The sequence below is a fragment of the Labrus mixtus genome, chromosome 24 (assembly GCF_963584025.1).
Source record: "Labrus mixtus chromosome 24, fLabMix1.1, whole genome shotgun sequence".
NCBI lineage: Eukaryota > Metazoa > Chordata > Actinopteri > Labriformes > Labridae > Labrus > Labrus mixtus.
Genome location: NC_083635.1, coordinates 12,528,307 through 12,556,113, shown reverse-complemented (window position 1 = coordinate 12,556,113; position 27,807 = coordinate 12,528,307). Strand labels below are relative to the sequence as shown.

Below are 27,807 nucleotides of genomic sequence, written 5' to 3'. Positions count from 1 at the left end.
TTTCTGGGTTTGACTGCTTTGTTTCATGGACTTCCCTTGGGATTCATACAAAAATAAAGAATTTAAAATCAGCCATGCTCACAAATACACTCATACCTCACATGTTTATTAATGAAAAGATATATAGTTCTCTCAACTCAATCAAACTACGTCGAAAAAATGAAAAGAAAACGACATACATACCCATGTATGAAAAAAACAAAAATGACGTTCTCATGCTAAACTCAGTCGTCGTCATGCAGTTGGTGTTTCATGCCTATCTGTCCGCTCCATCACAACGCATATCTGTCTGTTAGTCGAGAATCCTCGTGCTGGGTGAGAAGGGGCAGGGCCGGGGAGCAGCTGGGGGGCGGAGTCACAGCGTCAGGTACGATTAGGTTGGACGTGTTGACGAAGAGCGGTTTGAGGAGACTCGTCACCTCCTGCAGCTCCTGAGTGACGACGCTCACCTGCCGGGAAAGTACGGCCATCTGGAGGAGACGGGACACGTGATTTACAGAAACCAGTCAGTCAAGAAGGACAAGTGTAATACTTGGTTACTATGGTTACAGTGGGACAGGTTCAGGCTAAGCTTGAAGACCAGGCTGTAAACATGTTTATTTCTGTCAGTAGGATGTGTAGTTTGAAATGATAACGGTATCTTACTAACTGATCAGACATTAAGGAAACATGCTATGTTGAAGTGCTGGCTTCTCTGACAACAATGCAGCAGCCAGTATGTCCTCCTTCTAACTTTAGATTCTGCTCCTGAATGATCTGGATTTGTTTGGACCGGAGAAGGTAGGCGGCTTTAAGGCGACCCCCCACACGGCCGTTTTGGACGCCCCTCGGTTTGCCAGATATGAGAGCAGTTATCAGGTCAACAGGTGTTGCAGTGATGGAAGCGGTCAAGAGAAGTGGTTCAGATAGAAGTGATTGTACCCGACCTAAAAAGCCTCTGCATGTTTCTAATAAGCTCCACGAGCAGAAACGTGCTCAAACTAGGATCAATATTGGAGATGCTTTTTGAAAAATGGAGAGAGGTTAGAACACAGAAAGGTTTACAGACCCATGCAGAGCTGGATAAACACTGAAACTTCAGAGTCCACCACATGGTGACCTGAGTGAGCATGGACTCTAGAGAGGGGGGGGGGGTGGGGGGGGAGACAGCTCTCTACAATGTTTTTAAATTGGACTGCAGTAACCATTTTAAACACTAGGGGTCAGAGTTACATACTGCTCCTTTAAGTTTTGCATTCCATTTTCATAAGACAATAATTCAATGAAAATATTTATTTTACCTCCTGTTTGAGTTTATTGATGGTCTGCAGAGTTTCCTCTTCTTCACAGATACCTGAGGACACAAAGACAGAGAGTATGAATGTGTGTGTGTGTGTGTGTGTGTGTGTGTGCATGCATGCGTGTGTGTGTGTGTACCTGAAAAAGGACTGGGGAGGAAGCTATGAGTCGCACTGGGAGAAAAATCAAAGTTTGGAGCTGAACCGGTTCGACTCTCTGTCTCGATGCCGTCAACAATTCTGAAACACACACACACACACACACACACACACACACACACACTCCATGTTTGTGCAGGTGTGTTATAATTATATAATCGGTTCAAATAGGTGTTTTGTGTCTTACCTGGGGGATAGCTCCCCCTGCAGGCTGTTGAAGCTCACCACGGGGACCTGCAGGCTGCTGGGGGATCTGGGAGGATCACCTCCTGGTTTGAGGATCCTGGGGGGGAGGAGGGGGGAGCGCAGAGGGGAACGGAGGGGGGAGCGCAGACCTCGACCCAGCCTGCCTGGGGGAGGCATGGGGGGGAGAGGGGAGCGCTCCCCCTCAGAGCCTGAACCCTCCTCGTCCTCCCTGATGGAGGGGAGCTTCTTCATCGTCTCCCCGTCACCCTCACAGTCATCCTGAAGAGAAAAGACAAAACAACTTTATTTATAACAATGTTTAGGTCTCCCTTTCACCCTCACTGTCCTCTGCAGAAATGTTTATAATAATTCTTTGTTCTTATTATGAGGATTGATTTATAAATGGGACACTCGGGTCACTCTCTTCACTGTTGCAGTGTTCTCTGTGTGACCAGCAGGCGGAGCTGTTGGGCCATTTAAACATCTCTGACAGTGTCTCTCATTCACAGCCGCTGATATTCATTCAGTTCCTGCAGAGTCTCATTCAGACAATCATGAAACCATTCAGTTACTCAGACTCTGATAGATTATTATGAACACCTGAGTGACACCTGACGGGTAAAGTTGTCCTTTCAAAGTAAAAGCCCTGCAGTCAGAGTGATGGTAAGAAGGCTGGTTCATGTGTTTGATAACGGTGATAATCAACACTGATAACAAACACAAACAGAACACATCTTCCATCTCCTCGTCTATCCTCCTCTGTCCCTCCCCCTCTTCTGTTTGCCTCCTCCCTCCTCTCCACTGCTCACGTGCAGCTGCTATTTTTGGATCACAGAGGTTTAATTTTAGCTCTGTGTGTGTGTGGTTGTGCAGCACGTGTCTTCCTCTGTATGCAGCATGCAGCAAAAGGACATCAGCAGAGTGTGTGTGACTGCGTGTAAGAAGACAGAAAAGTGTGTGTGCGTTGCATGTTGACATTTGATCATGTGTGTGTCTTATGCAAATTAGATGCAGTATGTTACACTTGTGTGTGCGTGTGTTTATGCACACCAGGAAACACAAACGATGCAGTTCATAGAATGTTGCATATATGTGTGTGTGTGTGTTCTAACCTGTAAATCAAATATGCTGTGTGATGGAGTGTGACAGCTGCCTGCAGTAACAGCGTGCGCGCGTGTGTCTGCACGTGTATGCTAATATAATCCTGGCTCTCTCTCCTCCTGCGGGTTGTTTTTTCTATATTTATCATGACAGAGTATTTATAGCCCCACGCTGCCTCGGCTACTGCTGCTGTACAAAATATTTATGTGTGTGTGTCTTTAAGAGTGAGTGTGTGTGCATGTACAGTAAGTGTGTGTGTAAGAGAGAGAGAGAGAGATGCTGAGTGGGTTGTGGGGTTTTCTGTGCATGCAAGCGTAAACTTTTGTTTGAGTTTTGTTTTCATGTATTTGAAGTTCTCAGATACAAACTCACCATCATGACGGATGATAACAAACGTTAAAATAAAATGAGACATGAAACGTCCATCCCATCCATCCATTATCTAAACTGTTTTCTCCCCATTCAGTGTCGCGAGGGCCTGGAGACGATCCCAGCTGTCATTGGGAGATAGGCGGGGTTACACCCTGGACTGGGCGGCAGCCAATTACAGAGCTGACAAGTAGAGACAGAGACTCACATTCACACCTACTGACAATTTAGAGTCAGCAGTTAACCTAACGAGCATGTCTTTGGACTGTGGGAGGACGGCTTCTCTGTCATGATGACTTTGAGAGGCTTCAAACAGATGAATCCTGCAGACTAAAGCCAACACCACAAGATGACTGGTTGTTATATTAACAGTGGAGCAACGTCTGTAACTAGTTCAGAAAACTGTCGCTGCTCGTTACACCCTGACATGCATCAGTCTCCACAATCACCGGGTCTGTTTACGCTCTGTGCTCTGACGTTCAGCCACCTCCACCTCGCAACATCCGCCTGCAGCAGTTAAATGTTCTCTCATCTCTCCTCAGACTTAGAAATCTGGACGCCATACTCCATAACGCCGTAAACCTTTCAAACACGAGGGATCTGCGTGAACTGATCCTTTGGTTCCTCTCTGTGTTTCTGCTCTAATTAAAGTCCCTCAAAGTAAAACTAGAGTCTGCAGAGTCATCGGCTTGTTCATGTGGAACACACAGCTGAGACGAGTCCGCTCTTTAAATGTTGGCCCATGGTCGTCTCCTCGCTCCTCACACAGATGGTTCAGTCGTTAAAGACAGAGAGCCGTGGGTGTGAACAGTCGCTGAACACACTCAGAAAAACAGACGGAGGTCTCCAACACCTGTGGAGCTACTTCACCACTTCACAGCTCACACAGATACAGGCAGCAGAAACAACCAGAACCAGAAAAAACTGACAGACAGGTGTAGTTACCTGGTGGGTGTTTGTGTCTCTCAGGTTGTAGGTGACAGACAGGTGTAGTTACCTGGTGGGTGTTTGTGTCTCTCAGGTTGTAGGTGACAGACAGGTGTAGTTACCTGGTGGGTGTGTGTGTCTCTCAGGTTGTAGGTGACAGACAGGTGTAGTTACCTGGTGGGTGTGTCTCTCATGTTGTAGGTGACAGACAGGTGTAGTTACCTGGTGGTTGTGTGTCTCTCATGTTGTAGGTGACAAACAGGTGTAGTTACCTGGTGGATGTGTGTGTCTCTCATGTTGTAGGTGACAGACAGGTGTAGTTACCTGGTGGGTGTGTCTCTCATGTTGTAGGTGACAGACAGGTGTAATTACCCGGTGGGTGTGTGTGTGTCTCAGGTTGTAGGTGACAGACAGGTGTAGTTACCTGGTGGGTGTGTGTGTGTCTCTCGGGTTGTAGGTGACAGACAGGTGTAGTTACCTGGTGGGTGTGTGTGTCTCTCAGGTTGTAGGTGACAGACAGGTGTAGTTACCTGGTGGGTGTGTGTGTCTCTCAGGTTGTAGGTGACAGACAGGTGTAGTTACCTGGTGGGTGTGTCTCTCAGGTTGTAGGTGACAGACAGGTGTAGTTACCTGGTGTGTGTCTCTCATGTTGTAGGTGACAGACAGGTGTAGTTACCTGGTGGGTGTGTGTGTCTCTCGGGTTGTAGGTGACAGACAGGTGTAGTTACCTGGTGGATGTGTGTGTCTCTCAGGTTGTAGGTGACAGACAGGTGTAGTTACCTGGTGAGTGTGTGTGTCTCTCAGGTTGTAGGTGACAGACAGGTGTAGTTACCTGGTGAGTGTGTGTGTCTCTCAGGTTGTAGGTGACAGACAGGTGTAGTTACCTGGTGGATGTGTGTGTCTCTCAGGTTGTAGGTGACAGACAGGTGTAGTTACCTGGTGGATGTGTGTGTCATGTTGTAGGTGACAGACAGGTGTAGTTACCTGGTGGGTGTGTCTCTCATGTTGTAGGTGACAGACAGGTGTAGTTACCTGGTGGGTGTGTCTCTCAGGTTGTAGGTGACAGACAGGTGTAGTTACCTGGTGTGTGTCTCTCATGTTGTAGGTGACAGACAGGTGTAGTTACCTGGTGGGTGTGTGTGTCTCTCGGGTTGTAGGTGACAGACAGGTGTAGTTACCTGGTGGATGTGTGTGTCTCTCAGGTTGTAGGTGACAGACAGGTGTAGTTACCTGGTGGATGTGTGTGTCTCTCATGTTGTAGGTGACAGACAGGTGTAGTTACCTGGTGGGTGTGTGTGCCTCTCAGGTTGTAGGTGACAGACAGGTGTAGTTACCTGGTGGATGTGTGTGTCATGTTGTAGGTGACAGACAGGTGTAGTTACCTGGTGGGTGTGTCTCTCATGTTGTAGGTGACAGACAGGTGTAGTTACCTGGTGTGTGTCTCTCATGTTGTAGGTGACAGACAGGTGTAGTTACCTGGTGGGTGTGTGTGTCTCTCAGGTTGTAGGTGACAGACAGGTGTAGTTACCTGGTGGATGTGTGTGTCATGTTGTAGGTGACAGACAGGTGTAGTTACCTGGTGGGTGTGTCTCTCATGTTGTAGGTGACAGACAGGTGTAGTTACCTGGTGGGTGTGTCTCTCAGGTTGTAGGTGACAGACAGGTGTAGTTACCTGGTGTGTGTCTCTCATGTTGTAGGTGACAGACAGGTGTAGTTACCTGGTGGGTGTGTGTGTCTCTCGGGTTGTAGGTGACAGACAGGTGTAGTTACCTGGTGGATGTGTGTGTCTCTCAGGTTGTAGGTGACAGACAGGTGTAGTTACCTGGTGGATGTGTGTGTCTCTCATGTTGTAGGTGACAGACAGGTGTAGTTACCTGGTGGGTGTGTGTGCCTCTCAGGTTGTAGGTGACAGACAGGTGTAGTTACCTGGTGGTTGTGTGTGTCATGTTGTAGGTGACAGACAGGTGTAGTTACCTGGTGGGTGTGTCTCTCATGTTGTAGGTGACAGACAGGTGTAGTTACCTGGTGTGTGTCTCTCATGTTGTAGGTGACAGACAGGTGTAGTTACCTGGTGGGTGTGTGTGTCTCTCAGGTTGTAGGTGACAGACAGGTGTAGTTACCTGGTGGGTGTGTCTCTCATGTTGTAGGTGACAGACAGGTGTAGTTACCTGGTGGGTGTGTCTCTCAGGTTGTAGGTGACAGACAGGTGTAGTTACCTGGTGGGTGTATGTGTCTCTCATGTTGTAGGTGACAGACAGGTGTAGTTACCTGGTGGGTGTGTGTGTCTCTCATGTTGTAGGTGACAGACAGGTGTAGTTACCTGGTGGGTGTGTCTCTCATGTTGTAGGTGACAGACAGGTGTAGTTACCTGGTGGGTGTGTGTGTCTCTCATGTTGTAGGTGACAGACAGGTGTAATTACCCGGTGGGTGTGTGTGTGTCTCAGGTTGTAGGTGACAGACAGGTGTAGTTACCTGGTGGGTGTGTGTGTGTCTCTCGGGTTGTAGGTGACAGACAGGTGTAGTTACCTGGTGGGTGTGTGTGTCTCTCAGGTTGTAGGTGACAGACAGGTGTAGTTACCTGGTGGGTGTGTGTGTGTCTCTCGGGTTGTAGGTGACAGACAGGTGTAGTTACCTGGTGGGTGTGTGTGTCTCTCAGGTTGTAGGTGACAGACAGGTGTAGTTACCTGGTGGGTGTGTGTGTCTCTCAGGTTGTAGGTGACAGACAGGTGTAGTTACCTGGTGGGTGTGTGTGTCTCTCAGGTTGTAGGTGACAGACAGGTGTAGTTACCTGGTGGGTGTGTGTGTCTCTCAGGTTGTAGGTGACAGACAGGTGTAGTTACCTGGTGGGTGTGTGTGTCTCTCAGGTTGTAGGTGACAGACAGGTGTAGTTACCTGGTGGGTGTGTGTGTCTCTCAGGTTGTAGGTGAGGTCGTGCTGGATCTCAGAGATGAACTTGGTGGAGTAGTCCGGGTAAAGACTCAGGACCTCTCGGAGTCCTCTCAGACTGATGAACTGAAGTTCACAGTAGGTCAGCGCCTTCACACAGGCGTTTGTCTTTATCACCTCCACCCGAGTCAGACAGTCACAGCCAATCAGATCGCCCCGCCCTGAAAACAGAAGCTAACATGTTAGCACCACTTTTAGCAGCTCCAGGTCCTCTGCTTTTCATGATGCGGGAACCTAAAACAGTTAAAACCCTGATTTCCTTTCCACCCAGAGTGTGGACAACATTAAACAACACAAAGACGACAGTGTTGTTCTTGTCATCTGGATTACTGCCTTTCAGATCGGCTGTGCTGCACCTGGAGAAAGACCCAAGTATGGAGTCACTTTGCGTCTTAAATCAAGGAGGGCTTCTGGGAGAGATATAGGACTCTGCAGGTCCAACATGGAGGTTCACAGGTACTTAGAAAAAAACTCCCATGCACACTTTTCTTCCCGTTTAATCTTCAACTTTGCAGGTCAAACAAAAGTAGCACTCTTAGCGTTTAAATGGATCGATGAAGCCGGGTATATGTCTCATTTTGAGTTTGGAGCTGTCCATGGTGCTGAACTCCAGAAGGTGTTATTGTTGGTGTGTCTGTCAGCAGCAGGACTCCTCAAACAGAACTCTTTATCAGCAGGACAAACTGATGCATGAGGCTCTGTAAGGTTTCTTATTACAGGGGAGCTGTCCGTGGTGCTGACTTCAATGCATGAGGCTCTGGCTGTATCCGAATTGCCAAGTACCGACTCAATCTGTCAGTAGGCGCGCACAGTAGGCAGATTGTTCCTACTTCTTCTAATTCATTCAGTAAGGAAGTGACGTCATTTACATTTCCCGAACCGGCCACATCCACCCGTTTTTTTTTTGTTTTTTTTGTTTAGCTTAATTCAAGAAGAGTAATGCACATATACTGTCAGGTAAACAAAAAACAATATCACAATGTAAATCAAGTAAAAGATTAAATAACTAAATAACATACAGTACATAAAGAACAAATGAAAGACAGTAATATACAGAATATAAAATAAACCAATAAAGACTCATTTAAATAGTGAAATCATTATTTAAATAGGGCGGAAAGGTTTTATAATAATGCAGATATTTGTTATATTTTCTATTGTTAATTAAAAGTAGTGATTTCAGTCGGGACTTTAACTCTAGATTAAAAATGTATTCAATTAATCCACGCTCGTTTGTTTTGATTTGGAGGCGGGCGTGAAGTGACGATTTACGTGTAATTTTGCACAGCATTGTGGGTAAAATACAATTAATTTCCTGAAAGCACGCATCCGATCCATACTGCATAAAACCCGGAAGTTAGTATCCATACTGAAATATTCAGAATACTGAGGTGGACACAAAAAAATGATCACTGAATGACCATGAAAGTTCAGTATGCTGAAACTCCTACTGAAAAGTACTGACTACTGAACTGTGGATATTCAGAAAGGTCCCTTGTAAGGTTTCTTATTATGGGGGAGCTGTCCGTGGTGCTGACTTCAATGCATGAGGCTCTGTAAGGTTTCTTATTATGGGGGAGCTGTCCGTGGTGCTGACTTCAATGCATGAGGCTCTGTAAGGTTTCTTATTATGGGGGAGCTGTCCGTGGTGCTGAACTTTAATCATGTTTTCTATGAGGATGTTTTTCACTCATATCTATGATGTTTAAAAAAAACATGTGCATTTATAAAGACATCAGTCAATGACTGTCATAATTTCAAACTTGACATTATTCCTGAATGATAATAATTACTCATCTGTTACGTTTCACTTCAGATGAATTGAAGTTTGAGTCGTTTACCCAGGATGGCGAGCACAGTGTTGTCCTTCAGCACCTCCATGGAGCCCGAGCAGACGAAGTAAATGGCCTGCAGAGCGTCACCCTGTCGGATCAGGAACTCCCCTGGAGCGCAGAAGGAGGTCCTGATGATGAGGGACAGCGAGCGCAGACACCCCCTGCTGGCCGACTCGAAGAGCGACAGCTGCAGCAGCTCCTGGTTCAGGTGCATTGCGATGTCGGCTCGCAGCTCGTCAGGGAAGTCCTTCAATAGCTGGGAGGAGGAGGAGGAGGAGGTGATGAAGGGAGAGGAGGAGGAGATGTTTGATGTCAGCAGTTAATCAGGGTGTGATATGAATTTAGCTCTCCTAAGTTTGAATGAATCCTGCTTTATGGATCGTGTCTGATGATTGGCTCCTTTAACAAAAAAGGATAAAAACTCAGATCTGTATCTTCATAACGTGCTCAGAGTGGTGTTTCTTTCTCCTGTCCTTTGTGTGTGATGATGATGTGACTGAGTGTGTAGGAGGGTGGAGCTAACAGGGAAAAGATAACCTTTCACCTTCCCACAGAAACTGAGACATCACACATGATCAGGAAAAAACATGTTGACGTTAAGGAGGTCTGAAGGCTGGAGGTGCTAGCACTGCTAACGTTAGCCACACACAGAAACACAACTTGTCATCATTCACCTGCAGGCTCAGTGATCAAACAGGAAGAGAAGGTGAGCGGCATCACACCCTCGTACCTCACTGACGTCGATGCCGTTGTTCACGGCCCACGTGGTTTGGAAACACTCCATCATGCGTTGCTCGAGGGCTTTGGGCAGCCGGTGCACTCTGATGAAGTCCTTCAGGTCTTTTGTTCGAGTGTGGTAGAGCGAGCGGCGAGAGTACATCCTCTGAATGATGGCTGTCACGTTCCCGAACACCACGGCGTGCATCAGCGCTGCAGAGGAGACAGAATAAGTGAAGACACTGAAGAGTCAGGTGGAGAGAGACAGGCAGGAGGGTGTAGCTGGAGAGGAGCGAGGGTTTCTCTCCTGCCCATATATGGTCACGTCAAGCAGAAACTCAACTTTTGATCTCATATAGAGGACACACCGACCAAGTTTTACTCAGTATTTTCAGTGCTTCCTGTTTTCGTCTCACCTCCGATCAGCATGGTGCAGATGGAGAAGATCTTCTCAGAGTCTGTGTTTGCCGACACATTTCCGAAGCCCACGCTGGTCAGACTGCTCAAAGCGAAGTACAACGACGTCACGTAAGAGCTCCTGACGGAAGGGCCACCGCTCAGAGTCGACCACGACCCATTCAGAGTCCTGGATCTGGTCCTGCTGCTGTTCCAGTGAAACCCTGAGAGCTCGGAGCTGTTCCACCGGCTGTGATTGTAAACCTGAGGCAGGTCAGCGACTCCAAACAAAGAGGATAGAGGTGACAGGAAGTACGGAGTGCCCAAACGTTTGGCGAGTTCATGGAGCCACCCTGAGGAGAGAGAGAGAGTTCATTGAGAACAGAGAGACAGTGCAGCAACTAATTTACACAGGACGTACAAAATCTATTTTCACGCCCCCTTCAATTTGTGGAAACGATGCGGTTAACTTAATTTTTCATCACTAGAGGTCACCGCTTGGTTCCACTGCACAAAACACACAGACAAACACACCTATGTCCCAGGAGGCGGGGCTGTTCCTCTCGATCTCACTGCGTCCAATGAAGTACCAGACGCAGGCCATCCAGTGAGCCAGCAGGGCGAAGGTGGACATGAGCAGGGTCAGGACCACAGCGCTGTACTGGGAGTAGCGGTCCAGCTTCTGCAGGAGGCGCAGGAGGCGGAGGAGACGCACCGTCTTCAGGAGATGCACCCCAAAGTTCTGCAGAGAGAGGGGAGTGATTTAAAGACCTGCAGATGATCAGGAGCAATCAGTACTGTTAATCACCTGAACTCCATCACCTGGTCGACCTACCTCTCTCAGGTGTGTGTGTGTGTGTGTGTGTGTGTGCACCCACCACGCTGATGTTGAAGGCGTACAGCAGGTCAAAGGGCAGAGCAGCCATCAGGTCGACAAACAGCCACGAGGTGACGTAGTGAACGCAGATGGAGCGAGCGTCGTACACCACCTGACCCGACGAGCTCACGAAGGTTGTACGAAAGTTCAACACGATGTCTGAAACACACAAACATGACACGTGTGAATGCATGGTGTTTAGATTCAGCAGGACATAAGCAACACAACCTGGAAACGTACACGTTAATACTGGTTTGTAGCTGTGGAATCAAACGGGTGTCAATACTGATTGATTTTGACTCGAGTCATATCCAAGTTTAAAATCCTGGTATCTTGACAAACAAAGCCGCAAAGTGCAACAAGTCAAACTGAAATAAAGTGTAAAATGTAGCTGTTGTTAGAAGAAAGGGGACGATCATATGAATGGATGGAGTTGAAAGAGTCCCAAACATCAGCAGAGAAGAAGAGAAAAGCTTGATCAATGTTCCTCCTCTGCATCCAAACACATCAATGCTGCAGCAGGAAGTGTTCACCAGAGCAGCACTCCTGCAGAAAAGAAGCTCTCAGACTAAAGAACCAAACACTCGACTTTCAGGAGTATTTGTTAGACCGTTCACGGCAGCTCCAGGATTTATTCAAGCCTTAAAACTCCATGTGATCTGCAGAGTCCCTCTGCACCTTTAAGAAAAAGCTAAAGACCCAGCTCTTTCATGAACACCTACTAACTTAATGATGATGGTCTCCATATTATTGATGATGATGATGGTAATGACGATGGTTTTTGTTTGATAACGACGACTTATAAGATGGTTTCTATACTGATTAGAGCTCTCAAGAACTGCCCTCAATGTTGTGCTTTGCCTCTGGTCACTTCCTGTCAGCACCTGTGTGTCCAATCAGACTCAAAGCTGATCGTTTGCTCTTACTGACATTGTTCCCTTTTTTCTAGATCCTTGCTTGTGTTGTACTTACTCTCTGATGTACGTCGCTTTGGAGAAAAGAGTCTGATAAGTGAATTATAAAATTGTAAAACATGGACACGTCTTCTTGAATAACTGGGTCTTAAGAACAGAGCATGTGGTCTGATTTCCCCAAAGCAGGATACACAAAAATAATTACAGCAGCTTAAAGAGATCAAACCTCACCGATGATGAAGAGGATCTCCACAAGGATGTCGCTCACACTGGGGGGATTTCTCGCTGCTGACCCTCCGTCCTCTCTGACCTCAACCGCCGTGAAGCAGACGTTATATGGCACCGTCACCGCCACGTAGAAGGTGGCCAGCAGAATCAGCCAGTCCCAACCGGCCTTGAATGCACCGTAGTGAAGCAGGATGAAGCGGGACTTCTGGATGTCGGCCACCTTATACTCTGGGATCGGGGTGGCGTTGGCTCCAAGAACGTTCTGCAAACAGAAATGTAACCAAGACAAAGAGTTATGACTCTGACAGGATCAATATGTCTTTATTTGATTAAATAATCTGAGCCTTCTGCTGCCGCTCAAGCTGAGACTGATGCAAGAGGATGAAACTCTTAATATCTGACCATTCACCAACACTCACATTCATTCATTGTGACTAATGACACCTTTAATGATGATGTCATCGCTCCAAGATGCTGAATCATCACTTGGTAAGAACAGTTTAACACGTTTGTCTTATTCCCAGCTGATCACTTTTACAAGCTTTCACATTTCTATTACTGAGAGTTAATTAAAGAGTTAAAGAGAGTTGTGCTCAAAACAAACAAACTGCATCAGCAAGTGCAAGTCTGTTAAATCAGTCTGCCTTTAACTTTAATCATTCTCAACTCCAAAATACATCAAGACTGGAAGTCTGAAGCCTTCATAGTGCCCTCTACAGGTCAGGGAGCATCAAACTGAACAGGATGAAAGAATGAAACCAATACCAAAATCACCAAAACTGCAGTTCCTCCAGAGTCCACTAGAGTCTGTCTCCTGCAGTGAGTCAGTCCCCTTAGAGCTCCATGTTAAAATGTCCAACTTCACAGCTGCAGTTCCTCCAGTGTCCACTAGAGTCTGTCTCCTGTAGTGAGTCAGTCCCCTTAGAGCTCCATGTTAAAATGTCTAACTTTACAGCTGCAGTTCCTCCAGTGTCCACTAGAGTCTGTCTCCTGTAGTGAGTCATTGATCAATCCATTTCAGTTAGTAAACCAATAAGTGAGGTAGTGGTGGTATTTATTTAGACATGTGGCCATAATGAACTAAAGAATGATTATCTGAAGAACTGGAACATGCAGAGTTTGTTCAGTGGTAGTTGATGTGATATATGATGACAGGTTTTACCCCCAAATATCAGCAGCATTATGAACCTTTCACACCCAACACTAAAGATGGAGTAGCACAAACTAAAGCTTTGTCACATTACTGTGCTTTCATATCTCTTCAGCTCTTTAGATGTAAACTCTGCTGAGAGAATAGGAGTGCTTTACATTGTTGATCTTCAGCTTGCTCTTGCTCTTGTCCTGTCTCTGCAGATGTCCTGACAGCTGGTAGAGGACGGCTCGACTGCGACGGCGCTCTCTGTTGAAGCCCGGAGGACAACTGACCTGATGGACCTTCAGACCTGTCTCCTCATCTGGAAACAAACGACATGTTTCATGATACATAACATAATGATGTAACAGGATTTAAGTGAGTTGTTGATCATTTTCTCTCGTACCTGCTTCAGACGTGTTGTTGTCCAGGTCTTTATTCTCCGTGATGTCTTTATGAGAAACCAGGAACAGAACCACTTCACTCTTCTCGTTCTTTATGGGAACAATATCCAGCAGACACCAGAACCTGGAACCTGGGCGCAGGAGACACAGATCACAATCCTGAACCTGAACCAGAACACAGATTATAATCTTGATCCAGAACACTGATCATAGTCCTGATCCAGAATACAAATTATAATATTGATCCAGGACACTGATCATAATCCTGATCCAGAACACAAATTATAATATTGATCCAGGACACTGATCATAATCCTGATCCAGAACACTGATTATAATCCAGATCCAGAATACAGACTGATAGTCTGGTTGATAATCTCACCATTCTTCTTGTACAGGATGATCTCAGTCTTGAACTCGCGGCGTTCATCCAGAGCCGTCTGCATCTGCGCTGTGATTCGCTCGCTGGTCTCGCTGCCGAACAGGAAGTGACACGTGCAGCTCTTCTGCATCAGCTCGCCACGAGCGAATCCGCTAAGCTCGCAGAAACCGTCAGAGCAGTAAACGATGGGATAAAGAGACTGGACCTGAGCGTTACCCAGGACGAAGTTACTGTCTGAGGACACAGAAAGAGAGAGAGACACAGAGAGAGACAGAGAGAGAGACAGGGAGAGAGAGACAGAGACACATAGAGACAGGGAGAGAGAGAGAGAGAGAGAGAGAGAGGGAGAGAGACAGGGAGAGAGAGAGAGAGAGAGAGAGACAGGGAGAGAGAGACAGACAGACTTTATTTACAGAGCTTTTATTTTGAAGGCATACAGAGTTGGAATTATTTTCCTAATCATTGGAAAGTTTGAGCGACTCATAGCTTATAAATACAACGGCGCAGTTACTGCCAACTCTCAGAAGACGCTTGTTTCTTCACTCTGACTGTGCGTGGCTGTTAGCGTCCCCTGTTGTAATGACCTCATAATGGATCATTAAAATACAAACAGCAGCAACACACAGAGACGCAGTTTGCTCTGCAGCGCAGTGAGGGCGTTAAAGTGAATCAGGCTCTGAAAACGTGTGCTCTTCATTGAGACTGTGATGATTTATTATTTGCTGACACACACTGATCGCTCCATCACAGGAACAGGTCTGAAGATGCAGAGCCGAAAGTTGAGAAAGGCTGAAGTGAATATTCAGCTGTGAGATGAAGGTAATCCTACAGGACGCAGCGCATAACGGGACAGAAGAAGAGAACATATGATCCATAAAGACGATACTTAAACCTGAAGGTTGTGATAAAAGTGAACGTTCTGATGATGAATAAATCATGAAGAAAGTGAGTGAGGTTTGGTGGGTGACTCTCAGACAGTCATTCACTCCTCTGAGGTTATTAAAAGTCCAACATTAAATAATGTGCAGTGCTCCGAGTGAAGAACGAGAGAGAGGATAAGAGACAGAGAGAGGGAGGAATAAAGAATGAGAGAGAGAGGGCTGAACGAACAGAGAGAACTTGAGTCTGCATGAGGATGAAGTGAGAACAATTAAACTGAATAATTCACACGTTAATAAAACGGGATCGGTGTAATTGCTGGAAACTTCAAACCAGAGGATCATGGGAAGTCTGATAAATACTCTGAAACACATCAACCAGCGGCGAGTCCAGAGGTGGCACGGGCCCCCCTCACATAGCTGCTTTTGGCATGACGTCAAACAATCCATTTGATGCTGCACAAGACAATCATCGCTTAGATTTCCTGTCTTCCTTAAATGCATCATAAATGATCGACCTCCGTTTATCAAACAAACATTTCTAAAGTTGCTTTCTTTCAGACGTGTTAATGTAAGAACATTGTTTGTTCTTCAGCTTCATATAAACTGAAGAGCTGCAGAGGGAATTCTTTTTTATTACTTCTTATTATTTACTGTTAAACTGAGACTCACAGGAGACTGATGAATGGGGGCTCTTCTGGGGGAGGAGAGGGGGGGGGGCAGAGTTTACCTTACTCCTCCAGCTGTTACCTGAATGCAGCATATGGAAAGTCATTTATCTACACCAAACTAAGAGGAGTTAGCCGTCACATTTTAACTCAACCTGCTGATGTCAGCAGATAAGAGCTGTCACAGATCAGTCGATCCAAAAGCTTTCTGAAGTTACTAAAGGCATGTTGGATGTTTCATGACACACATTGATGATCTTTCACTTTCTCACAGAGAGTTAAACTAAAAATAATAAAACATAAAAACCCTCCGGCGCCTCGGGTGAGTAACGAGATCAGAGCAACATTGAACTTCACATCTGCAGCTCGTGCACCTCATGCTCAACATAAAGTGACTCAACTTTTACGCTCATTTAAATGCAGTGCAGTATGCTCGCCACAGTCCACCTCTGCATGCAGGTGATCCTCTGATCCTTCCCAGGACTCCCTGAGAGCAGACACACACAGCATCAGTGGAGAGGACCCAATAATCACACCTCCACCTGTGCAATGATCGCTGTAAGACTGAACGTTGTGCTGTTTGGTTGCAGATTAGTGAACCTGGACGTGCAGAATGTGGCGTTGTCCGAGCACAGTGAGAGGTCATGTTAGTGCGGATGGATCCGACGTGAGAACAGACATCGGTGTTGTCTCGTCGTGGTCGTCAGGTTTTCTGTGTGTGTTACATTAAAGGGGAAACATCTGACGAGTCCAGATGTTCAGCAGGACGCACAATGAAGGTGTGAACAGTAGAAACCTGCAGCTGCCGACTGTGACAGACTGAACAGAGAACACAGAAGACAACACTTCACTGACACTCTCACTGAGGTGCTTTATAAGTCAGGGATCAAACGGTGGATTACGTCTTGTATCTATGAGGTTAGTTTCCTCTACACGCTGCTCTTTGTGTTTGGGATGTTGGGATGATGGATGGCTGCACATACATCAAAACAGACTCAGACTAAATCAGTGCACCTGATGTGAGATACTCTCTGCTCTGTTCTCGGGAAGGACAAACAGCATCATGCTCTGTGAACAGCAGCCCTCTGGGACTCCGGTTCATTCATGCGCTGCAGGACTATACGAAGTGGGCGGAGCCATTGGTGCGACCATTAATCTCCAGCAGAAGGTCAGCCACGTTTTCAGAGAGTGAGCACCTGAACACCACATATCATAGAGCGGGGTATAATATAAGAGACGTGGTCGGTTATAACAATAGAGAGGATACATTTAGACATTTTTACTGGGTAGCTAAAGATCTAACAGCCAATCAGAGAGCAGAAAGAAACATGAAAACTGAGGGACAAATCTGGAATTCCAAGAAGCAACTGAGAAGAAGAATCAAGATACAACAAGTGTGAAAAGTCAAAAAGGAGCTTCAGATTTCCTCAGTTTACATGGTGACAGAAACGCTGCTGTTTTTAAAAGTTTGCATTTTGAGGCCCCCAAAACGCCTTCGCCATGTAGACGAACAGGCAGAATGTAACAAATAGTGTTTAGCTGAAATGGTTGTCGTTTAAACAGAAACTAAACAGATGTTCTGGACTGAAGGAAAGCTGGGGGCTAAACAGGGGGCCATGCAGCTGATCTCAGCCCCGGGCCCCCTCAGCAGGGGAACAGGCCCTGCAGTGAAGTCAGACTCTAAATGATTGACAGCTGCAGCCCACAGCTGACTGAATGATGCTAATGAATGCACCAACACATTGAACACCATGTTTACATCAATATCATGCAACATTATTGAGCACGGCACACGCATACACGCACGATTTAAAGCTGTCTGTCTGTTTGTCAGTCTCTGCAGGACTAGATTAAGTTCAGCTCTACATCATGTCAACAGTCTGAACCGGAACATTCCGGGGTCTCAGGCTGGGTGGGATATGTACTCACGGGTCCCGTCGAAGCGCGTCGCGATAGTGTCAAGGAATGTGTTCTGCGGCGCGATCAGACCCCGCATCACCGGCATGCGGGACCGGGTGGACCCGCGCCTCTCCCTCCGCTCCGAGCCGCCATGAGCGTCCGAGGAGGTGGACACGAAGCCCGGCAGGAACCGGGACGAGCTCCCCGGCGCTCCTCCCAACCCCTGCAGGAGGGCGCCGAGCCGAGACACCCCGGACTCCAGGGTTCAACAGAGACCGGAGGAGATCCGGACAGAGAGGAGGAGACACAGGGGAGGGGGTCCGGGCTCAGAGGAGGAGAAGAGAGGAGGTGCTGAAGACGGAGGGAGCACGGTGGTTTGGTCACATTTACGCACGGGTGTGCTGCAATGTGGTCCCTCTCTCTCTCCTCCTCCCTCTCTCTCTTTTTATTCACTTAGTCCTCCTCCTCCTCCCTCTCTCTCTCTTTTTATTCACTTATTACTCTCTCCTCCTCCTCCCTCTCTCTCTTTTTATTCACTTATTACTCTCTCCTCCTCCTCCCTCTTTACTCACTTAGTCCCCTCTCTCCTCCTCCCTCTCTCTCTTTTTACTCACTTAGTACTCTCTCCTCCTCCTCCCTCTCTCTCTTTTTACTCACTTAGTACTCTCTCCTCTACCTCCCTCTACCTCTTTTTACTCACTTAGTACTCTCTCCTCCTCCTCCTCCTCCCTCTCTCTCTTTACTCACTTAGCCCTCTCTCTCTCTTTTTTTTACTCACTTAGCCCTCTCTCTCCTCCTCCTGCTCACTGTGAATAAAGCGTTGTATGTATTTTTATCTGCGAAGTTTGTCAATGTGTAAGATGAGTCAGGATGAGCACACATTCCTGAACTCTCATTGTCATGTTTCATGTGTTTCATTCATAGTGAACAGCAGCCTGGGACCAATCAAAGTAAAGCAACATTGCCCTCTACAGGAGACGGAGCTCAAGTGCAACAGGCACAGTCAGAGAAAATATCAACCTTAAATATTATTAAATTATTATTTCTCTCTATTATACCCTCTTTCAGCATAGTCACTCATCACATATCGTTTTTTAATGGCCTTATCTCTCATAGACTGTAACTACTACAAGATTAAAAATGTGTTTGTAATGTTAGTAAAATATTAGTGTTTTTTTGTATAAAAGCAGGAGTGAACCATAGCAACATCGTCTGTCTGAGATATTTTTATATTTATTAAACTTTTAAATCACAAATTATGCGCCTAATTAAGTCTCATTAGTCAAATGACATAGTGTTCATTAAGCTCAGCGATTAAATGTTCATGTAATGTGTTCCTTTATTTTATTTGAACGTAAAAGCTCTTAATCCAGCCTTCTGTGTTTAATTTACTCCAAGAAACACCAGTCTGATTAATTTCTTATTTAAGTGCAGTAACCAACAATGAACCACCAGAGGGCGCCCTCTCTATATAAAGTGATTTATAAACGATAAAATGCATTTATTTTCAACCTATAACTTTAATTAGAGTCTTACATCATTGTTTGGTAAATTATTTATATTAAAGCTGCATTTTTACCTTAAACCTTTTCTTAGTAGATTTCATTTTACTTTTCAAACTTACCTTTTAATCAATTTAATTAGTTTAGTTTTAGTTATTTAGTTATTGTCATTTGGTTTTCTTAATGAAAATACCACAAACCTTTTTAATTATTTAATTGAAATAATCAATTTGATTAAAAGTGCTTTTTTGATTAGAATTTAAATATTTGATACGAGTACATTTTACAGCTCATTGAGCTAGTTTAGATTAAACATAACTTAAAAATAAACATTTACAAGTTAAAAAGGTTGTTTTAAAATTATTCTTCCTTGCCTTGATTTTATTAACTTTCATATGCTCATATCTCTTCACCTACCTTATGTGCTCGATTAACGTTCATTGATAATATCACTGACTTTTAGTTTAGGAGCACTCAAACGTGTGCATCTATGGGTCATTTACAGCTGGGATTGTACAATACGTGAAAAGTAAATGGGCCATTATGGTACATTCCTCATTTTAAATTAACTAACTGTTAAAAAGAACCACACTGACTTGGAGGAAGTTGTGTCTGCGGAGGAACAAACTTTAAGACTTTCATCATTTCTGCGCAGGCTGGTCTCGAACTCGAACACAGGATTATTCTCGACTCACTGCAGTGTTGCCAGATTTGGCGGTTCTCCAGCACTTCAAAAGTTAGAGCTGCGAGACGGGAACTCAACTGTGAACTAGTGTAGAAAATAAATCATTTTAAGTCATCAGCAATGGGGTATATCATGCAAGTTCTAACAAAAATATTTGGTCTTAATATAAATATATTGCTCAATTGGAGGACACTGTGACCAACCTGCCAACACAGCGTCATAACAACAATTAATTGGCTACAGCGTGCGGCTCATCCTAACTAGTTTACAGACTAAAAATTATAGTTTTTTTATTTTTAAAAAGCCGCAAACCAGATGGACAGAAACAACAAGGTGATAATGTGACAAACGAGGAACATGAAGATCAACAAGAACATGACTATAGTGGACAGACAGCAGGTGCTACCATCAACAAAAAGAGGTGAGTCATTCCTAGCTTCCGGTGCCATTTGACATCCCTATGACATCAAATGAATACTCTAATTGTAGTAAAAGGTAGGCTAAAAAAATTCCATAAATATCAAACAAATTCCATTGTTTTTATTATTGGTTCATAGTCTAGTTATAATTTTCCTCACTATATAATATTTCTTGTAATTTATATATTTTCAATGCATGAAATCATGCATTTTGGAAGGACTTTATTTTAACTATTTTTCGTTTGAGTTCTGTGTGGGCTGAGCTTTTCTTAAGAAAGAGGTGCTCCAAGGAAAAAGGTTTGAAACCACTTTCCCAATTTCTTCTCACATGCTACCCGATATTATATCCTGCTGTCAACTTCCGTTAAAATAGTATTTAGCAGTAGAGATACAATTCAGGAGGAGGATACATTGCTATGTCAATATTTTGATCAGCGAGTTATTAATAGGCTTGCCAATTTCAGTAATTTTTCTGAACCGATTGTTGAACACCTTAACGATCAGTTATCGATTAATCATTAATGAGCTACAAAATACCCATCTTTTATTGAAACCATTATAGCAGCAAAGTAGTTACTTGAAACATTAATTCATTAAATAAAACAGTGTGAACTATTGGAAGAACAGCAGCAAATGTTGACGAAAATGCCCTTTCGGACGAATGAAATCGGAAATGTTGAAGAAAGTATGATTTTCGACGAAAGCAGGATTTTCAATGAAAATGCCCTTTCGGATGAATGAAATCGGAAATGTTGACGAAAATAGGGTTTTTGACGAAAAAGCGCTTTCGGATGAAAGAAATCGCAAATGTTGACGAAAATAGGGTTTTTGGCGAAAATGCGCTTTCGGATGAACGAAATCGCAAATGTTGACGAAAATAAGGTTTTTGACGAAAATGCGCTCTCGGATGAATGAAATCGCAAATGATGACGAAAATAGGGTTTTCAACAGAAATGTTGACGAAAGCAGTATTTTTGACGAAAATGCACTTTCGGATGAATGAAATCGCAAATGTTGACGAAAATAGGGTTTTTGACGAAAATGCACTTTCGGATGAATGAAATCGCAAATGTTGACGAAAATAGGGTTTTTGACGAAAATGCACTTTCGGATGAATGAAATCTTAAATGTTGACGAAAATAGGGTTTTCAACAGAAATGTTGACGAAAGCAGTATTTTTGACGAAAATGCGCTTTCGGATGAATGAAATCGCAAATGTTGACGAAAGAAGGATTTTTGACGAAAATGCACTTTCGGATGGATGAAATCGGAAATGTTGACGAAAATTGGGTTTTTGACGAAAATGCGCTTTCGGATGAATGAAATCGCAAATGTTAACGAAAGTGGGATTTTCAACGAAAATGTTGACGAAAGTAGGATCTTCGCAAATCGCAAACTTTGATGAAAATTATTGTTTTGATGAATTTTGCAAATTTTGAAGAAAGCATGACTTTTGATGAAAATATGATTGAATAAACAGTATGAGTAAACGATTTTCATTGAAGAAATTGTAAATTTTTGTGAAAATCAAATTTTGATCAAAAAAAGTTGAATGCAGACCTGTCGAAAATTGATGAAAGAAAGAATTTGGATTTGACAACCTCAAATTGTGATGAAAAAATGATTTTTAATGGATAAAAAAGCAATTTTAGGTGAATATACGACTTTTGATCTAAGAAATAGGACATTTTAATTAAATTAAAAGAAATGTTTTTTTAAACAACCGCACCATTTGATGAAATCACCGCAAATTTAGATGAAAATATCATTTTTATTGAAAAATTGCAAATTTTTATGAAAATACCATGATCAGACAGACACAAAAGCAATTTCACACGTACATTTCACAAACTTTTTATTTCAGTGCATTCTTTGGTGAGTTTTGGTGCATGTTAAATGTCACAGAAATGCAGTTAAAGAGGCAGGTGAATATTATAAATTGCATTCAAAGAGGTTCCTCGCTACGAGATTGGTGCTCGGTACTGTAATATTGTTTACAACAAGAAAAATCAACATGCATGTTTTGAAAACATGACTTACAAACTGTTATCTGTTATCAAAGCTGAGAAACCCACTCATTTAGCTAAAACCAAACAAAAAGTATAACAAACAGCTTACAGACCTTCATCACCAGGAACATTCACACCCTAACAGCCAACCATTGAATGCAAAATTGAATCAATCCTAAAATGTTCAAAGCCTAGACAGGCTTTCAATATACACAGACACAGACAGCAGAAACAACAAAGCTAAGTAAAATCCTTATTAAAAAAATGTACCCTGTAAGGCTGGCTGTTTCAAGCAACCTCTCACAAGTAAACCAACAGCAAGCAGACCTCCTGTACAGGGTAAATACAAATCACCTGTATTAGTCAACAAAAATGTCTAAACTTCCGTTGAATGTAAAGGTGAATCAGTTCCAAAACTGTCAAAAGCCAAAAACACAGCAGAAACAATACAGCACACAGCTAACTAGATACAGTCCAGAGCAATACATCCAAATCATATACAAGAACACAGCCAGTGTGACAGATAGTATGTGTCAGACATGACTAATCATTTCATTTAATTCTCCGTTATTGTAGTTATTATAGTTTTACCTTTTCATTGGAAATTGTTTAATTTTCAGTTGTAAATGTATTCAGATATCTGTTGTTAAGATTATTCAGTCAGTTTAATAAGAAAGGAATACAGATAGTTTATATATATGCTTTTATGAGTGAGTTTATTGTTCTGTGATCTGCTGGTAATGCCTCAAGGCTCCAGAAGTGGGAGATCGCGCTCTGCTTCTTCACTGAATACAGGTGAGTGGAGGCCACAGTTGCGTGTGTTTTCTTCATTCCTCTTTACTACTATTCACCCCTATTTCAGGTAAATACTGTACACAAAGCACTGTAAGATTGAGAAGACATGTTAGCAACATGGGATCTTCCAGGATCTAGTCCTAATTCTTAGAAAACATCTTGATTTTAAGAATTATTTTAGAATTTTGTCACCAGAAACAACTCTTAGTACTTAGGAAGCTTTGTGAACACAGCCCCAGGCCTTCAGCTAAGGAGTTACTTAGAGGGGAAGGACAAACTGACACTTCCTGCCCTTTGCAGAATTCTTGTCATTACCAGGAGAAAGGTGCCACAGAGTTATACAAACAACTCACCTCTGAGGCTCAGGGCACTAAAGAGACAAAATGTTCTGATAAGATGGAATGAGGCAGAAAATCTTGTTTGCTTCTCAGGAAGTTGTTACTGCCTTAAAATATGCATTAGTTCACAGTCTCTTCATGCATACTGTTTTAACTGGCCTGCAGAATGGCAATATAAAACTAACCTACAGCTTTACCTCCTGCAAACGAGCACTTCAGATGAACTGCTAATGGAGAAATTGAACATCGCCTGCAACAACGAAAAAGAGAGACGGGACAAAAAGAAACACATTGCTCCATCAAGGGGAACTAATGTGAGTACAGTCCAGTCAAGTGACGATCCTGTGGAAAAGAAAAACACCGCACAGCTACTCTGCCCCCGGAATGTGTTCTGATATGGTGTTGTTAAAAGATCTGAGGTCTCCCAAATCAGAGAAACCAGTCAAAGCAGCTAATGGTACAGAAATGCCATACATCGGTGGGCTTGAAGTATCCTTTAAACTTAATGCTGATCATAATGAGTTAATAATACCCAAATTAGCACTAAAGGGAGAGCAACAGCAGTGTCCTATTATAGGCTTTAATGTTATTGAACGCCTTGTATTGGATAGTTTGTGTGACAAGACAAAACATGGCGACAAAGAAAAGCTAGTGAAGGCAGTAAAAATAACTTTTCCTCATCTTAGGAAGAACAAAGCAAAGACCTTCATTAAGGCAGTGTGTGTAGGAAAACATTTGAACCTAATGTGAGGACAACAAAAGAGAGAATCTGTGTGCCTAAACATGGCTCCATGCAGAATGAGTGTCCAGTGCAGGCCCCACCTTTTAGAGAGGATAAGACCATTTTTTGAGCCTCATGAGAACCCCCAATGGCCTGAAGAACTAGACTTTCATGATACTATAGTATCAGTACAGGCAGGCAGGGCCCCAAAGAATATTGTTAATGTTCAAAACCCGACAAGTAATGACATCACACTGCCAGGGAGAACTTTTATTGGAACTGAGTCTATTAGGTCAGTCTATCCTGTAAATTTCTTCAGAAAGACAGATCACCTGCCAACTGCATCCATCAATCATGTCCGGGTACAGACCTCCAGTGGAAAGACATGCTCACGAGCAATGGGATCCTCCTGTTGATTTGACACACCTTGATGACAACCAGAAGACAAATGGTAAACCAAATGTTAAGAGAGGAGTCAGGGTCATTCTCCAGAAATGATGACGACATCAGTCCCAAAAACGTGTTGTTCTGTTCCATAATCCTTAAATGAAGAAATGAAAGACCACTTACAAGAGTTGATAGGACAAGGTTGGTGAGAAAAGTCCATTTCATCCTACTCTTTCCCCGTCTTCTTTGTTAGAAAAAAGGATGGTTCTTTGCGCTTATGTATTGACTACAGGGAGCTCAACAGGAAGACTCACTCAGACTGCCATCCAATACCTAGAGAACAGGACATTATGGACAATCTGGGAGGAAACACTCTTTTCAATGCTCAACCAGGGTAAGGCATACCACCATCATGGCCAAAGACAGTAGACCCCTAACTGCTTTTGTGACCCCCTGGGGTCACGAGTGGATCAGAATCCCGTTTTGACTCATGAATGCACTGGCAGCATTTCAGCGCTGCACGGAGTGCTTGGTGGGTTAAAGGATTGAAATATGTGTGCCATATCTTGATGATGTCCTTGTATTTAGCAGAATTTTTGAAGATCCTGTCCGTAAAGGTGCTGCGGCATTTGAGGGAGCATGGGATGAACTAAAACAAAGAAAATGTGAACGATTTAAAGCAGAAGTGAGATACCTGGGGAGGATTGTGTCTGCAGCTGGGAGCAGGATGGATCCGGCTGATATTTCTGCAGTAAGAGCTCTGAAAGACAAACGGCCAGGCACTGTGGGTGAGTTAAGAGCCATGTTAGGACTTGTTGTTGTGTTAACCAGTCAACATTGATAGACTGTCTTGTTCAACCTCCTGTTCTTGCCTTCCCAGAGCCTTTTCACAAGCGTTAGTTCTCCACACTGATGCATCTTCTACAATTCACTTAGCAGACGCTTTTATCCAAAGTGACGTACATCAGAGAGTAAGAACAACACAAGCAAGGATCTAGAAAAAAGGGAACAATGTCAGTAAGAGCAAATGATCAGCTTTGAGTCTGATTGGACACACAGGTGCTGACAGGAAGTGACCAGAGGCAAAGCACAACATTGAGGGCAGTTCTTGAGAGCTCTAATCAGTATAGAAACCATCTTATAAGTCGTCGTTATCAAACAAAAACCATCGTCATTACCATCATCATCATCAATAATATGGAGACCATCATCATTAAGTTAGTAGGTATTCATGAAAGAGCTGGGTCTTTAGCTTTTTCTTAAAGGTGCAGAGGGACTCTGCAGATCACATGGAGTTTGGAAGTTCATTCCACCACCGGGGGGCGACAGAGGAGAAGAGTCTAGTCAGAGACTTAGGACCCTGTTGTGAAGGTTGGATCAGACGCCTTTCATTGGCAGAGCGTAGTGGGCGGGGGGGAGTGTAGACCTGGATGAGAGAGTTAAAGTAAGGAGGAGACGTTTTTGTGGCTGTTTTGTAAGCAAGCAGCAGAGTTTTAAATTTGATGCGAGCAGTAACTGGGAGCCAGTGTAAGGAGTTAGAGTTCTTAGCTCTCGTGATTACCTTTACTATGCACCATTCTCCACTGTATACAGTGACAATAACCCACTTACCCATGTTCTGTCTACTGCCAAGCTGAATGCGACTGGGTGCCGTTGGGTAGCAGAACTGGTAGATTTCCATGTTGGTATCAAATACGGCCCTGGTAAGGAAAATATCGATGCAGACAGTTTGTCCCAAATGCCTTTGGATATAGAAACAGTTATGAAAGAGCGTTCAGAGGAAACGTCATAATGTTATTGGAGCAGCTACACAAGCAGTGGAAAATCAGGATGAATCTAACATGTCTTCGTCCATGGGTTTCTCAAATCAATGTGAGATAAGATGCAGACAAAACATTAATTTCTCTGACAGGACAAATTACACAAGAGCAAAAAAAGCAATCCAACTATTGGACCTGTGATTCAGTACAAACTGTATGGAATGAAACCATCAGGCCCAGAACTAAAACAACTCAGTTCGCAGATCACCTGTCTCCTCAGAGAGTGGGACAGACTAGAGATCTAGAGTGTTGTACAGAAAAACTGCAAGCAGAAAACAACTGGTGCTCCATGAAAAACCAAAGTACAGTGCTAGAAGAACTTCATGATGAGATGGGTCATCAGGGTGTGGACAGGAGTACATTGCTAATATCAATAAGGGATAAGGGATCGCTTTTACTGGCCCTACATGCAACGAGAAATAGAGGATTATGTCACAAAGAGATGTGTGTGTCTGAAACAAAAGAAGCCGAGTCATGATACGAGAAGACACATTGTCACCACTCAACCCTTTCACCTGGTCTCCATCTCGAATTTGGAAGTTTTCCAAAGGCGTTCAGATTTCCTACATTTACTCTCAAAACTTTGGATAGAATCATCAATCCAGGGTCATGATTTGCAAGGTGAGGTAAGACTAGTTTTAAAAGGAGCCAGACTATGCTTATTAAATGACTGGTTTCTGTGATGTGTGGTAAACTAGGCTTAACCACCAGATGTTTTTCACAAGGATCCAGGCAAGAGTGAGTCAATTGATGCATATGTGACTGACCTGATAAAAAAGGCCAAGGACTGTGAGTTTGACCACCTCACAGACTCACTTATAAGAGACCGCATCGTGTGTGGAGTCACTAATGATCAGGTTAGAGCCAGACTGCTGAGAGAACCTGACTTATCATTAAGTAAAGCTGTTGATATCTGCAGGGCTAATGAAGCTACACAAAGCCACCTGAAAAGCATTGCATGAAGAAACGGTGAAGTGGCGGTAACCAAGCTAAGTAAAATGACGTTTACAAAAAAGCCCAAAGACAGCAGTATGAATGATAAAAGCGAATGCAGAAAATGTGGATACAAACATGAGCCTCGCAAGTGCCCAGCTTTTGGTCAAACGTGCAAAGCGTGCGCTCGGAAAAACCACAAGGCTCGTATGTGTCTTATGAAGAAATCAAGAGAAGGCTTCCGGAAAATGGAGAGAAGCGTGAATGAAGTTCAACGAGAAGAAAGTGAAATGTTTATTGGAGCACTTGTGACAAAAAGGAGTGCTAAGAAAGAAACAACACATTTTTAAAAAAGTAAATAAAACAGAAAAAAAGGACTGAAGTACTTGGCCAAAAACTCAAATTCAGGTTAGATACTGGTGCAGATTTCAACGTCTTACCCCTCACCATTTTTAAACAAGTGGCTGGGAAGGATGCAACGTTGTTGGAGTCCAGCTTCAAGTTGGTGACATATTCCCGCCACAGGGTGGTGCCGTTAGGTATGGCCAAGTTGATGTTTGAGTACAAAACTGCAGTGCATGAGTTGGAATTTCAGATAATTATAGCCAACTTACCAGCTATGTTAGGAAGAGATTCTTGTGCAGAAAGGGGGCTGATGAAAATAATCTACAAAGTGGAAAAACAAGTTGAAGCACTGAACGACTACAAAGATGTGTTCACAGGTCTGGGATGTGTACCTGGACATCATCACATTCAGATTGATCCAGCAGTAACTCCAGTTATTCACCCTCCAAGTGCCATTAGCACTAAAAGACAAAATCAAAACTGAACTGGAAAGGATGGAGGAACTTGGTGTAGTTGAAAAGCAGACAGAATGACCTAAACAAGGCCATAAAAAGAGAA

The 27,807-nt window shown here is 43.8% G+C and overlaps 1 protein-coding gene across 1 annotated transcript; it reads right to left on the bottom strand.

The window, feature by feature from the left end:
- Positions 1 to 272: 272 nt before the first annotated feature.
- Positions 273 to 17,765, bottom strand: LOC132959887 (potassium voltage-gated channel subfamily H member 8-like). The gene is made up of 15 exons (XM_061033136.1): positions 17,326 to 17,765; positions 13,851 to 14,084; positions 13,471 to 13,599; positions 13,241 to 13,386; positions 11,936 to 12,194; positions 10,792 to 10,949; positions 10,448 to 10,655; positions 9,934 to 10,266; positions 9,531 to 9,730; positions 8,807 to 9,056; positions 6,912 to 7,126; positions 1,624 to 1,901; positions 1,417 to 1,517; positions 1,281 to 1,333; positions 273 to 470 (listed from the first exon to the last, which is right to left on the bottom strand). Exons 1-15 carry the CDS (start codon positions 17,399 to 17,401, stop codon positions 273 to 275), a joined length of 2,838 nt encoding a protein of 945 aa, XP_060889119.1. The 5' UTR covers positions 17,402 to 17,765.
- Between the last annotated feature and the right edge of the window lie 10,042 nt (positions 17,766 to 27,807).